This window comes from Octopus bimaculoides, chromosome 3 (genome assembly GCF_001194135.2).
Source record: "Octopus bimaculoides isolate UCB-OBI-ISO-001 chromosome 3, ASM119413v2, whole genome shotgun sequence".
NCBI classification, from domain to species: Eukaryota; Metazoa; Mollusca; class Cephalopoda; order Octopoda; family Octopodidae; genus Octopus; species Octopus bimaculoides.
This window is the reverse complement of record NC_068983.1, coordinates 90,291,356-90,305,727: the sequence shown is the minus strand read 5'-3', so window position 1 is coordinate 90,305,727 and position 14,372 is coordinate 90,291,356. Positions and strand designations below refer to the sequence as shown.

Genomic DNA, 14,372 nt, shown 5'->3' with positions numbered 1-14,372 from the left:
TCTAAATATACATTGTGAGAGTGGTTATCTTCCCTTTTGATTCCTGCCCTTCTTTCCTCCCTCTAATAGATGTGGCAGACAGGCAGATGGACATCAGCTCCTCTTTTATAATATTATTAATATTATCATTATTAATATTATCATTATCAGCTTTGCACAGAGGCGGTACCATGGCCAATGAGGTAAATCCGAGGCGTGGTTATTGCTAGCTGAAAACTATTATTATTATTATTATTATTATTATTATTATTATTATTATCAGCAGCAGCAGCATCATTATTATTATTCAGTATCTTTAATCAATTTTAACTCAATAACTATTTAGCAATATTTAACACTCACCCTTCAGTATAAAATTCATTATTTTCCAAGTAGTTATAACGAATCAGATCCTTGGGATGTAGATCTGCTCTTTTCCATGGCTTTTGCCCATTTTTGGCAAGTGACTTTTTTGTTTTGAGTAATTCTTTTTGTTTTTTCTCCAAGTTAAATTTTTCTAATTCTTGGTCAAGAGTTACAAGTTCCTAAAAGGTAAGAAACAAATAAAATAAAATAAAATAAAATAAAACCATTTGCAGAGTAATGAAAATATTTTTCATATAAAATTTCCGTCAAAGTAATTATTGATTTCTTACAGTCATACAACTGTAGAGAAGGAACTCAATTGATTGGCATGATTCCAGTATGTTTTTGGCAGTATTTTATCTCCAAATTTCCATGCTGGCAGGGGTTAGATGGTTTGACACAAGCTGGTCAACTGGAGAGCTGTCCAGGCTCCAATTGTCTGTATTGGCATGGTTTCTATGACTGGATGCATTTCCTAATGCTAACCACTTTACAGTTGCTCTTTTAGGTGCTACCATCATGGGCGTGTTTAAGTAGCACTGACATGAGTGCATTTTACGTGATACCAACACAAATGCACCTTATGTGATACTGGCACGAATATATTTTATGTCACATTAGCACCTGCAAGACAAAGATCTCTCAGCTGGGAGGAGCGGGGGCATGGCCATAAAGGACATACCTGTATGTAGGATGGCCATGATTTCACTTAGCTCGGCATGTCTTCTCAAGTACAGCAAATTGTTACAAGTTCCAGTCCCTTGTCATCTCTTCAGCATCTGAAAATCTTTGTCATCTCTTCAGCATCTCAAAATCCTTTCTCACCACTTCATCCCACATCATTCTGGGTCTACTACTTCCACAGGTTCCCATGATATTCCAAATTTCTAACTTAAGCTACAAATTTTTAGTGAATGGTATAAGTCAAGTAAATTAACTCAGTTCCTGATTGATGCTTTTTTAATTGACCTCAGAATGATGAGAAGCAAAGTCAACCCTAGCTCCCCAAGAACAACAAAAGAAACTACTTCAAATAAAAACAGATATAAAAAGACATACTTTTGTATGGAATAATCTTAGACTCTGGATTTTATCAACATAAAGTCTTTTCCATGAAGAACATTCAAATGGACTTGGTAACTGAGGTAAATACCACCCAAAGCGTACACACTTAGGCAGCCATAACTGGTCCATCTCACATAGTTGATTCCAAAACCAGCAAACCTAGTGAAAAATCAAGTGTGTAGAATCAGAGTAACATACTATTAAAAGAAAGAAAATGCTACTAAGTTACATCATTACCAGCTTTCATATTTTAATCCATTCTATTTCATATAAGAGGAGGATTTACTGTTAGCATTGAATCCCAAACCAATAAAGAAGCCTCTTCATGTTTATTCATGCGTCATTCTAGCCAATTTCATCCAAGGTCCATCCTAAAAGTCTTCACATTTTTTCCAGATTTTCATTATTTGTTTGTTTTTATATGAGCAGTAAATTCTGAAAATTACAGCCAGATAGCATTAATTGTTCTTATTTTATGGCCACTTAAAGTTTTAGGGAATTTTTAAAAATTTTTACTTTTTGAGTTTATTCCTATTTTGGAGGCTTGCATTTTGAAATTGGGACTTTTACAAGCCTTGATAAGGTTGCCTTTCTTACCTGTGTCCTGAAATGTTTGAAAATCAGAACAAATTGTTTTAAGCTCTCAGGGGCAATTTTCAAAAAATTCAAAGTTAAAGTAGTTCTCACTCCATGACCATACATTTAAAGCACTCCATTTACTCCACTCTGATAGTAGGCCAGATAGTATGCCATAACCCATTCATCATTCATGGGAGTGAAGGGCTTAAAAATGCAAGAAAATGAAAAATCTAGAAAATATTGAATATTTTTCGATTTTTCTATCTCAATAACTCATCACAGAAACATCAAAACCATAGAAAACTCTACTTATTCTTAAAGTACATCTGGAGGTGAGTCTAGAATTTTAAAAATAAATTATTTATATCTATCCTAATCTTTGATTTGGAACCCTGAAAATAAACCAATGTCAGAAACTGCAGAGATCACTCCACTACAAGGGTACACATTTCCATATGCAACAATTTCAAAGACTTTGAAACTTATTTGCTTTAAAGTATTGATGTGTCAACTCTACAATAACAACTATGTCATTGGCAAACAGGCTCTTACATTTCCAGAACAGCTTTCTTAATTCAGTGGGTTAGTTGATGCCATTGACTAATCTTTATTTTATTGATCCCAGAGGAATAAAAGACAAAGTTGACATCAGTGAGAGTTAAACAGAATGTAAAGAGCCATAACTAAATACTGCTAAGAATTTTGTCCGATGCTCAAACAATTCTTCCAGTTCTCTGCTCAACTAATAATAATAATAATAATAATAATGATCTAGACTGTGAAGGTGCATGCCCCAGTAGTTAGAGTGTTAGAATGTAAGAGCCTGTTTGCCAATGACACAATGTTAGTAAAGAGGGTAGTATACTTGCCAAACTGATGTATTCATGCATGGCAGGAGATCAAATGGAATGTAAATATCCTAGGCTTTAAATATTGAGTTTGATCCAAAATTTCAAGGAATGGACAAACTAATTACAAAATGTGGCTGTGTGGTAAGAAGCTTGCTTCCCAACCACATGGTTCTGGGTTCAGTTCCACTGCGTGACACATTGGGCAAGTGACTTCTATTATAGCTTAGGGCTGACCCAAGCCTTGTGAGTGGATTTGGTAAATGGAAACTAAAAGAGGCCTTTTGTGTGTGTGTATATATATATAACTAAAAGAAGCCTGTTGTGTGTGTATATATATATATATATATATATACACACACACACACACACACACATATCATCATCATTTAATGCCCTTTGTTCATGCTGGCATAGGTTGGACGGTTTGACCAGGGCTGGCAAGCTGGAAGGTTGCACCAGACTCCAGTCTGATTTGGCATGGTTTCTACGGTTGGTTGCCCTTCCTAACGCCAACCACTAAAAGAGTGTAATGGGTGTTTTTACGTACCACTGGCATGGGTGCCTTTTGTGTGACACCAGTATCTGCTATGACTGTGATTTTACTTGGCTCGATGGGTCTTCTTTTCAAGCATGACATAATGCCAAGGTTTTGGTCATTTGTCATTGCCTCCATGAGGCCCAACACTTGAAAGGCTCTTTTCACATGTCACCGGCATTGGCCACTTTGCCTTCATGATATCCAATGCTTGAAAGGTGTGTCAGTTATGTGTGTCAGTTATGTGTCACCAGCATCGGCCATGACTACAATTTCACTTAGCTTGATGGGTCTTCTCAAGCACTGCACATCGACAAAGGTCTCGGTCACTAGTCATTGCCTCTGTGGTGCCCAAAGTTTGAAGATCATGCTTCATTACCATCATCCCATGTCTTCCTGGGCCTACCCCTACCACAGGTTCTCTCCACAGAGACCAGCACTGCTTTACACAGCTGTCCTCATCCATGTACATCACATGATCATACCAGCACAGTCATCTCTTTTGCACACCACACCCAATGCCTCTTATGCCCAACATTTCTATCAAGATGCTTACACTCTGTCAAACATGCACACTGACATTGCACATCCAGTGAAGCATACTGGCTTCATTTTTTTCAAGCTTACACATGTCCTTGACTGTCACAGCCCATGTTTCACTGCCACATAGCATAGCTGTTTGCACACAGGCATCATACAATCTGCCTTTCACTCTGAGGGAGAGGCCCTTTGTTACCAGCAGAGGTAGGCGCTCTCTGAACTTTGCCCAGCCTATTCTTAATCTCACAGCTACACTCTCAGAGCATCCACCTCTGCTACTAACTTGATTGCCTAGATAATGGAAGCTGTCTACTATCTCTAGCTTACCCCACTGGCAGTTGACGGAGTCTATTTTCTGTACATTTTTAGTGTTTATTGTACCTGTGCATCTTCCACACACAAAAGCTATTTTGCCTGTTAACCTTCCTCTGACATTCCAGCACTTCTTAAGTGTCCATAGCTAACACCAGGCACATCTTATGGAGTTTATACCTATACCTTTTCTACTGATCACGCAGGGCCATCTACTTGAAGGGATTTGTAATTTGAATGCCCTCCTACTTACTAAGACTTTGCTAGGTTAACTCTAAGGCCCTTCAATTCTAGACCTTGCTTCTGTACCTGAGACTTCTTCTCTAGTTTTGGTAGTGATTCAGCTATAAGAACAAGGTCATCAGCATAGAGGAACTCCCAGAGGCAGCCTGTCTTAAATTCCTCTGTTATTGTCTGGAGGACTATGATGAACAAGAGGGGGCTGAGCACTGATCCTTGGTGAGCCCCTACTTGTAACCTGAATTCTTCACTGTACTCATTGCCAATCCTCACCTTACTGATAGCATCCCTGTACATGACTTGTAGAGCTTTCACCAACCACTCATCTATCTCTAGTTTCTGCATTGACCACCAGATAAGGGATTGGGGGACCCTGTCAAAGGCTTTCTCCAAGTCAATAAAAGCCAAGTACAGAGGTTTATCTTTGGCTATGTATTTCTCCTACAGCTGCCTTACCAGAAATATAGCATCAGTGGTGCTTCTCCCTGGCTCAAAACCAAACTGCATCTCATTTACACTAACTCTTTCCCTAATTAGTTGAGCTATGACCCCCCCCCCTCCATAACTTTCATCACCTGATCCAACAATTTGATACCTCTGTAATTATTTCTATCTAAAGCATCACAGTTACCTTTGCAGCAGTTGACTATGATGCTGCTACACCAGTCATTGGGTATGACTCCTTCGTGAACCATCCAATTCGGTGACTAGACCAAAACCCACATCACCAGATATTTTAAGCATCTCAACAGTCATTCCAGATGGGCCGGGGACTTTCCCTGTCTTCATATCCTTAATTGCTTTATCTACCAAGGTACTGTTAATCTGGATAGCTGGTCCCTCAATTAGGTCAACATTTGGCAGACTCTCCTCCTCTCATTCATTCTCCATGTTCAGCAGTCTTTCATAATGGCATTTCTAAGCCTCTTTCTTTGCAGAATCATTAAAAACAAGTGCACCATCATCCATGCAGATACATTTCTCTCCTATTACATCACAATTTTCTCTCACACACTGTTTTGCAATCCAAAATACTTCAAATCTTTGGTCCTCACATTGCTGAATATAGACAAACTTCTTTCCTGCTTCTTCCTTGGTTAGATATACCTGTCTCCTAGCTTCCCATCTGGCTATCTGATACAGTTCCCTGCTACCCCAACTCTTCTAGGCCGCTTTATTTGCTTGGCCTTGTCTACAGTATCATTCCACCACCACGCCACTGTAGGTATGGATGGGACTTGCACCAGCCATGGATTTGGTCTGTGGCACTCAGTAAGCTGTCCTGCAGGAATTCACAATTCCCCTCTATGTCAGATGTCTGTAGTTCCTACTCCCTCTCGTCATATTTCTCAATATTTCTCTGACCATATGAAGAATCCTTAAGCCTCCAAATCTTTCTTTTCCCAATTGGTTTGCTTTTTGGCATCCTTCTGGCCTGGAGTTTAAACTCACTAATGCCTACTCTATGCTGGGTGGGGGTACATTCTTCACCAGGGAGGGTCTTTGTATTTAGGGAACAACCATGCATCCTGCTGTCTGGTGAGAATGTAGTCGATCTGGCTAGCATAGTTACCTGATTGGTAGGTTATCAGGTGGCTGCCTTCCTGAAGTTGGTGTTGCAGATCAATTGGTTATTCGCATCATAAAACTCCAGTAGCCTTGTTCCTTCTTCATTTCAGGAACCAATTCCATGGCCCACATGTACACCATGGAAGATACTGGGCTGCCATCCGACATACCCATTGAAATCCCCAGCGATAAAGATGAAATCATTGTCATTCATCTTTGATGCAACCTGCAGAAGAATATCATAAAAGTGGTCCTCTTAGCGAGGCATAGACAGAGATAATTGTCACTATACTATTCTGCAAGACTAGCCTGACATTAAGTACTCTATCGCATACTCTGACAACCTCTATGACCTTATCCACTCATTTCTCTGCAAGAAGTATGTCCACATCATCTACCCTGTCACTGTTACCTTCCCAGAAGATTTTATATCTATGTGTTTTGCCTGTGAGGTACCTGGCTGAAGCTCCTCTCCACCTTACCTATTGAATATACATCAACATGCCTCCATTCAAGCATCTTAACAATCTCGCTAGGCCTACCTTTCAATGTGCCTGCTCTGAAAACTGGGAAAGGGATATGGGAGGGAACATAGGTATTTAGCACCTGAAAAGGTTTCAATGATCATTTGATAACAGACATGTCACAGCAGTTGTTCTCACTTTAAACTACCAAACATGTCAAAATTGTTGCACTTATTGGGTGTGAGTGTAATATAAGCATTGTAAATATAAGTGTTCTGAGCATTGTAAATATAAGCAAATATACACAGGTCAATGTTTAAATGAAGTAGATGAGGTGTTGTTGGTTAGTTCATTATATAGAGAGAAAAAGAGGAAGGTGGCTTGTTAATTTACTAAGTAACACATCTCCATTTGGTGCATGCAGTAGTGTGGATGATTGCTGGTGGTGGTGGTAGTGAGAGAGTTATGCAAATCTTCTGGTACAGAAACGAGGCAGGGCCTTGTAGAGGTTTCCAATATAAGAGAAGAGATTTCTGGTATAGGTTATGGGGGCAGGACTGGGTGAGCGCATCATAGATAAGCAATGGCCAACTTCACCTCATGAAATAGCAGTAAGAAGACACTAGTGAGGCAGAGAGAGAGAGAAAGAGAAAGGAAGAGAGACTTGAAAGACTTTATTGCTGGGGGAAACATGGCATGTATGAGAAAGACATTATTGCTGGGGGAAACATGGCATGTATGAGAAAGACAGAAGTTATAAAACAGGAAGAGAAACTTGAAAGACTTTATCGCTGGGAGAGTATATATGTGTGTGTGTGTGTGTATGTGTGTGTATCTTTGTGTTGTGTCTGTACCCCAACCATCACTTGACAACCGATGTTGGTGTGTTTACATCTATGTAACTTAGTGGTTCAACAAAAGGGACCAATAGTATAAGTACTAGGCTTACAAAGAATAAGTCCTGGGGACGCATTTTGTGATTAAAAATCCTTTAAGGCAGTGCCCCAGCAAGGCTGCAGTCAAATGACTGAAACAAGTAACAGAGTAACGATATGTTTCTCCACCCCACCAAAAAAAAGAAAGAAAAAAAAGAACATGCACTAAATTAAGTTTAATAAGTCTTCTAGAGTCCAAATTTAACATGAAATTGTTGTATTGAGAATGTTGTTTATTCTGTTTCACTGTTTTAATATGTGGAGAGCCACAAGGCAAACCTAGAGGATATTCTTGTACATATAAATTTTGTTTCTCTTTGAGAAATATTGGTCAAATTCCACTAATAAAAATTATATTGTGCAATGAATATAATTTTGTAAACTATTAAAGTCAGATGTTTTTTTTCAATTTTGATTACAGTCAGGATAATTTGTTTTAGTGTTTACATATTCGTTTTGGGGGTTTTTTTCCCTGTCTCCTACTAACAAGTTTGCTCTAAGTTACAGATGTTTTTAATGCCTTTAATTTATGTTTTTAATACTTAAAGCAAGAAATTAGTCTTCATGTTTTGTTTGTTTTTCAATCTAGGCCTACATGCAATTCTGAGAACGGTATCAGGTGGTTGTGGGACATGCTAGAAACAACAGCTAAATACACCTTAAATTACACTTAATTAATTTTTTTAATGGAAGAGGCTTCTCCCATTGTTTTTAAGTGCATAGTGCAAACAAAACTGACCAAAATCCAAAACTAAATGTAAATAATACATTTTAACATAATCATAAAGAAATACACAATATAGTCTACAAGAATGCTGTTAGAGAAATGCAATTGCTACAAGAAAAATGTCATGTCTATTTCGTGTTTTTAAGAAAAGTTCAGTCAATTCTGTGGATACAGAAAATCTACATGTGCATCTGCATATTTATATATATATATATACACTCTCTGAGTGGTTGGCGTTAGGAAGGGCATCCAGCTGTAGAAACTCTGCCAAATCAGATTGGAGCCTGGTGTTGCCATCCGGTTTCACCAGTCCTCAGTCAAATCGTCCAACCCATGCTAGCATGGAAGGCAGACGTTAAACGATGATGATAATGATGATGATATAATTAAATTAGACAAAAGTTTAGCAATGTAACACCAAAAAGGAAAATTATAATTGTATAAGGTATAGGGATATTACAACTGCTAATTTCAGCTGTTTACGGTTGCTGTCAGTATGTATGCCTACAATTATGTGCATTGACTGCAGCATCAAAGCATTTTAGCTCTTATTTCTAGCATTGTCGATGTCTCTAACACCCTCTTTCATTTTGAATGACAATTATAATTTTCTTTTTTGGTGTTCCATTGCTAAACTGCTGCTTAATTTAATTATTAGTGTACACATTAGTGATTGGCTAAATCATTCATAGATTTTTATGGAGTATACATATGTATTGGTGGCGATCTTATCCAGAATCTGGTGAGTTGTACCGATCCTACTGATGAGGCTTCGGTCTTAAAGTCAAAACTGTCGATGGTATAGGGATATTACAACTGCCAATTTCGGCCATTTACAGTTGCTATCAGTATGTATGTATACGATTATGTGCATTGATTGCAGTATCAAAGCACTTTAGCTCTTATTTCTAGCATTGTAGATGTTTCTAACATCCACTGTCATTCTTAATGACAATTATAATTATATAAAAATAGAAATGTTAGGGCTATTAGACAAAAAGACAGGCTTGGAATGACTGGAAGAATGGAGGTAGCAGGGAATTGTATCAGACTGCCAGAAGGGTGGCTAGGAGACAGGTTTATTTAGCCAGAGGGGAAGCACATAAGAAAAAATTTGCCAATGTTCTGCGCCGTGAGGACCAAAGACTTGAGGCATTTCGTGTTGCAAGACAGTGTGTGAGAGAGAATTGTGATGTTGTAGGAGAGAAATGTGTCCGCATGGATGATGGTACGCTTGCACTAAACAAGGCTGCAAAGAGAGAGGTTTGGAGACGCCACTATGAAAGGTTGCTAAATAAAGAGAATGATTGGGAGAAAGAGAGTCTGCCGAATGTCGGCCCAACAGATGGACCAGCTATCCTAATTGACAGTACCATGGTAGATAAAGCAATTGAGAGTATGAAGACAGGGAAAACCCCCGGCCCATCAGGAATCACTGCAGAGATGCTCAAAATCTCTGGCAGTGTCGGCTATAGCTTAGTCACCTGTATAGTTAACCAGGTGATACACAAAGGAGTCATACCCAATGACTGGTGTAGCAGCACCATAGTCAACTGCTACAAAGGTATCAAGTGGTTGGACCAGGTAATGAAGGTCATGGAGAGGGTCATAACCCAACTAATTAGGTAGAGAGTCAGCTTAGATGAGATGCAGTTTGGGTTTGTGCCAGGGAAAAGCACCACTGATGTTATATTTCTGGTAAGACAGCTGCAGGAGAAATACCTAGCCAAAGATATACCTCTGTACCTGGCTTTCGTTGACATGGAGAAAGCTTTTGACAGGGTCCCCCGATCCCTCATCTGGTGGTCAATGAGGATACTAGGGATAGAAGAATGTTTAGTGAGAGCTGTGCGAGCCATGTACAGAGACGCTGTCAGTAAGGTGAGGGTTGGCAATGAGTACAGTGAAGAATTCCGGGTAGAAGTAGGGGTCCACCAAGGTTCTGTCCTCAGGCCCCTCCTATTTATCATAGTCCTCCAGGCAACAACTGAGGAATTCAAGACAGGATGCCCCTGGGAGCTCCTCTATGCTGACGACCTTGCACTAATTGTTGAGTCACTCTCAGAACTAGAGTAGAAATTTCAGGTGTGGAAGCAGGGACTAGAATCGAAGGGCCTTAGAGTCAACCTAGCTAAAACCAAAGTCCTAATAAGTAGAAAGGTAGACAAAACACAAACACCTTCAGGCAGATGGCCCTGCTCAATCTGTAGAAAAGGCGTAGGTAGAAACTCTATAAGATGTACCCAGTGTAACCTATGGACACATAAGAGGTGCAGCAATATCAAAGGAAGGCTAACTAGCAAGATAGATTTTGTATGTGGCAAATGCTCAGGAGCAATAAACACTGAAAATGTGCAGAAAACAACTTCTGCCACATTCCAGGGAGAAAAACTAGAAGTAGTTGATAGCTTCTGTTACCTACGTGACCAAGTCAGTAGCAGGGGAGAGTGCACTGAAAGTGTAGCTGCTAGAATAAGAATAGCCTGGGCAAAGTTCAGAGAGCTCTTACCTCTGCTGGTGACAAAGGGCCTCTTGCTCAGAGTAAAAGGCAGACTGTATGACGCATGTGTACGAACAGCCATGCTACATGGCAGTGAAACATGGGCTGTGACTGCTGAGGACATGCATAAGCTCGCAAGGAATGAAGCCAGTATGCTCCGATGGATGTGTAATGTCAGTGTGCATACTCGACAGAGTGTAAGTTGCTTGAGAGAAAAATTAGACCTAAGAAGCATCAGTTGTGGTGTGCAAGAGAGACGATTGTGCTGGCATTGGTCACTTGGCAAGAATGGATGAGGATAGTTGCATGAAAAAGTGCCACACCCTAGCAGTTGAGGGAACCTGTGGAAGAGGTAGACCCAGGAAGACCTGGGTTGAGGTGGTGAAGCACGACCTTCGAAGATTAGGCTTCACCGAGGCAATGACTAGTGACCGAGACCTTTGGAAATATGCTGTGCGTGAGAAAACCTGGCAAGACAAGTAAGACCATAACCCGTGGCCTTTACCAGGGGTGTGGCCAGCCCACTTATGCTTACCTTTCCTTCTGTGGACACAAAACCCTGCTTGCGAAGACCTGTTGAGGCAAATGAAGTCGAAATCGAAATTGAACGAAATTTGATGACTGGCACCCATCCCAACCTTCCCTCATTGGACACTAAACTCAGCTTGTGAAGACCTGTTGGAGCAAGTGAGATCGAAACTGAACCAAATTTGATGACTGGCACCCGTGCCAGTGGAGCGCTAAGAGCACCATCTGAGTGGGATCACTGCCAGAGCAACAGTCTTGCTCCCGTGTAAGAAGCACCATTTGAGCACGATCGTTTCCAACTTTGCCTTAGTGGCACTTATGCCGGTGGCATGTGAACAAAACACTGGACTGACTCCTGTGTAAGTGGCACATAAAAACACCATTTGAGCATGGCCGTTACCAGTACCGCCAGACTAGCCCTCGTGCCGGTGGCATGTAAAAAGCACCCACTACATTCTTGGACTGGTTGGCGTTAGGAAGGGCATCCAGCTGTAGAAAAACTCTGCCAAATCAGATTGGAGTCTGCTGTAACCATCCGCTTCACCAGTCCCCAGTCAAATCGTCTAACCCATGCTAGCATGGAAAGCGGATGTTAAATGATGATGATGATGATGATTATTATTATTATTTCTAAACCTCTCAAAGAGAGACATTCAGTAAGAGTTCTTTAAAGTAAAGGATATTTGCCAACATAATGTGGCTGTGCTGAAAGGGATGATGTTACTGTTGTTTTAGCCTCAAGAAACATCATTTCTAGCTGGCTATACGACACACTATCTGTGTCCTTATATTTTCAAACAGGGAGCTCAGCACTCCAACCTGGCGCAAAACAATATCTGTGCACTAGTTACTGAGTTATTGCCCTTTATCAACACAGAGCAACTGCTTGGCCATTGCTGAATTCACCATTCGAACATATAGTTTTCAAAGTGATGCATAGTCACTGATCTAAAAATAGAAATATTATTATTATTAAATCTCTCAAAGAGAGACATTCAGTAACAGTTCTTTAAAGTAAAGACTATTTGCCAATATAATGTGGCTGTCCTGAAAGGGACGATGTTACTGTTGTTTCAATATGTAGATAATTAGAGTAAATTCCAGTTGTTTCCTCTTGAAGCACATCTGCTTATTTCATTATTATAATCTAATATGTAGCCTCAGTAGCTGCTGTATGATAGTCAAAATACATACTAAAACTATGGAAATATTATTTGCAGAGTTATTGTATAACAAACAAGAAATTGAAATTTTTTTTGTATCATCCATTCACCATTACATGTGTTACATTTGCTAATAGGAATTACAAAGTTTTATTTGTTAGATAGACATAGAAGGAATTTTCTATTAGAAATTCTTTCAGACAGGAAAATTAAATAATACAAATTTTACATTTGGATGCAGTGTTTCAAACAGGTGTATTGCTGAATAAATAATACCAAAAAATTTTCAATTTCCTGTTTTGTTATTTATATATATATATATATATGTAAAGGTAATATCCAAGGATCAAGGTGTAGGAAGTTAGTAAGCTTCGAGCAGTCTGTAGAAGGTATGAAAAACAACTTTTAGAACAAATAGTGTTTTATTAATGCAGAAAGTTGTAAATTTTTCCCATATCAAAGTTTGATCAGCTGAGAAAATTGTTTTATAGCTTATGGTTAGCAGCTGAGATCGTTGTGTATGTGAATAAAAATCCCAAATTGGGGAATGGAGTAGATAAATTCCAGGCTGTCATAGCTAGCAGAACCTCGGAAGTAGTAATTGCCCAAACAAGGGGTAATCCACTAGCTACTCATTGAGCCAAAAATACTTTAATCAAATGAAGTTTACATTGTTGTCAAGTGATCCCATGTTGACTTCCAGCAGATTTAATCAAAAATGCATGGAAAGCACAGAAATTGAGAAGAAAAGAGAAAGCATATTAGTGAAGAAGTAATATATGGGAGTGGGTAGATGTCTTAACTGGTTAAGGAGAAGAATAAGAATGCAAAAAAGAAATGGAGAGGGGGACAAGTGGGGGGAAAGGTTTGGTATTATTGAAGCAAGGTGTCTTTGTGAATTTAGGATGGGGTCATTTATGGGTCTACTGTAGAATAAATAAGTAAATACACTTAAACAGAGTCAAAGGGAAAGATGTAGGAGTGGTATCAATTTAGAATTTGTTAGGAGAGTGGGGAAGAGAGGTAGATGGGAGATAGTTTATACAAGCAGCAATACCGGTTGGTTAAATGGATAATTACTTTTACTCTTTCTCAGGAGGCATACTCAAAGTGTTATTATATATAGAGATTTACTCCTCCTATATGTATGCATTTTATAAGAAAAAAACATGTAATAATTGAAGTAGAAAAAAGATTAATTTCATACGTAAACTTATGTTTGTTTATTATATGACAATAATAAGTGAGCTGTACATGTTATTTTATATATCAATACGGTAATGGCAATTATATAATACACAAGGCTTTGGTTGGCATGGATCTGTAATGAAAGAGAATTGCCCAATGTGCTGCACAGCGGGATTGAACCCGAGGTAACATGGTTGGAAAGCAAGCTTCTCAACCACACAACTACGCCTATAAAGGAGAGATACATTTTGGATAATATACTCCTTGATACAATATGCTTTGAAAATTTTCAACATGTCTGTATCCTTGCATACTTCAAATCTTGAAGCATTTCAAGAGTTACCTCCTACACTGCTAAATGAACGTGTTCTTTAAGCTCAGCTAAACGATTGCTTCGTCTTGGGGATGGAGGTAATGAAAAAGATTGTTGCCAAATTGTAAAAAGCTGTCATGGACAAATAAGAGGTGTCCAACAGGAATGAAAATAAAATTATTAGGTTGGCAACTAAGTTCCCACCGTTTTTCTAAATTTTGGAATTTATTGCATTTTTAAATTTTGGAATCTATTTTTTTTGAGAATTTTATTTTCGAACCATTTTGGAATCTATTGTGTTTTTTTTCTAGTTAATTTTAGTTAATTTTTGTTTATTTTCAGATCATTAAAATGGAATGTCAAGTTAAGAAAAATGAGCATTTTCGATACCTCCTTCTTTTTGCATTTAATCAAGGTTCTAAGGCAGCAAAAGCTGCTTGCAACATTTGTACTGTGTATGGAGAGGGTGCCATAGCTGAAAGAACTGCTTGTGATTGGTATGCCAAGTTCAAAAATGG

The 14,372-nt window shown here is 38.9% G+C and overlaps 1 protein-coding gene and 1 pseudogene across 7 annotated transcripts in view; one reads left to right on the top strand and one right to left on the bottom strand.

Moving 5' to 3' along the window:
• LOC106874806 (F-box only protein 16) overlaps positions 1 to 14,372 on the bottom strand; it is a 185,184-nt gene that overhangs the window by 132,541 nt on the left and 38,271 nt on the right. For 6 of the 7 annotated variants that reach the window (XM_052966312.1, XM_052966306.1, XM_052966309.1 and 3 more), the window contains 2 exons: positions 1,405 to 1,569; positions 343 to 524 (listed from right to left, as the gene is read on the bottom strand). In XM_052966312.1, the coding sequence (XP_052822272.1) occupies positions 343 to 524; positions 1,405 to 1,569 (347 nt within the window). The remainder of the gene's footprint in view (positions 1 to 342; positions 525 to 1,404; positions 1,570 to 14,372) is intronic. The other variant, XM_052966311.1, reaches the window with a different exon arrangement.
• LOC128247438 (U4 spliceosomal RNA) lies at positions 149 to 271 on the top strand (annotated as a pseudogene).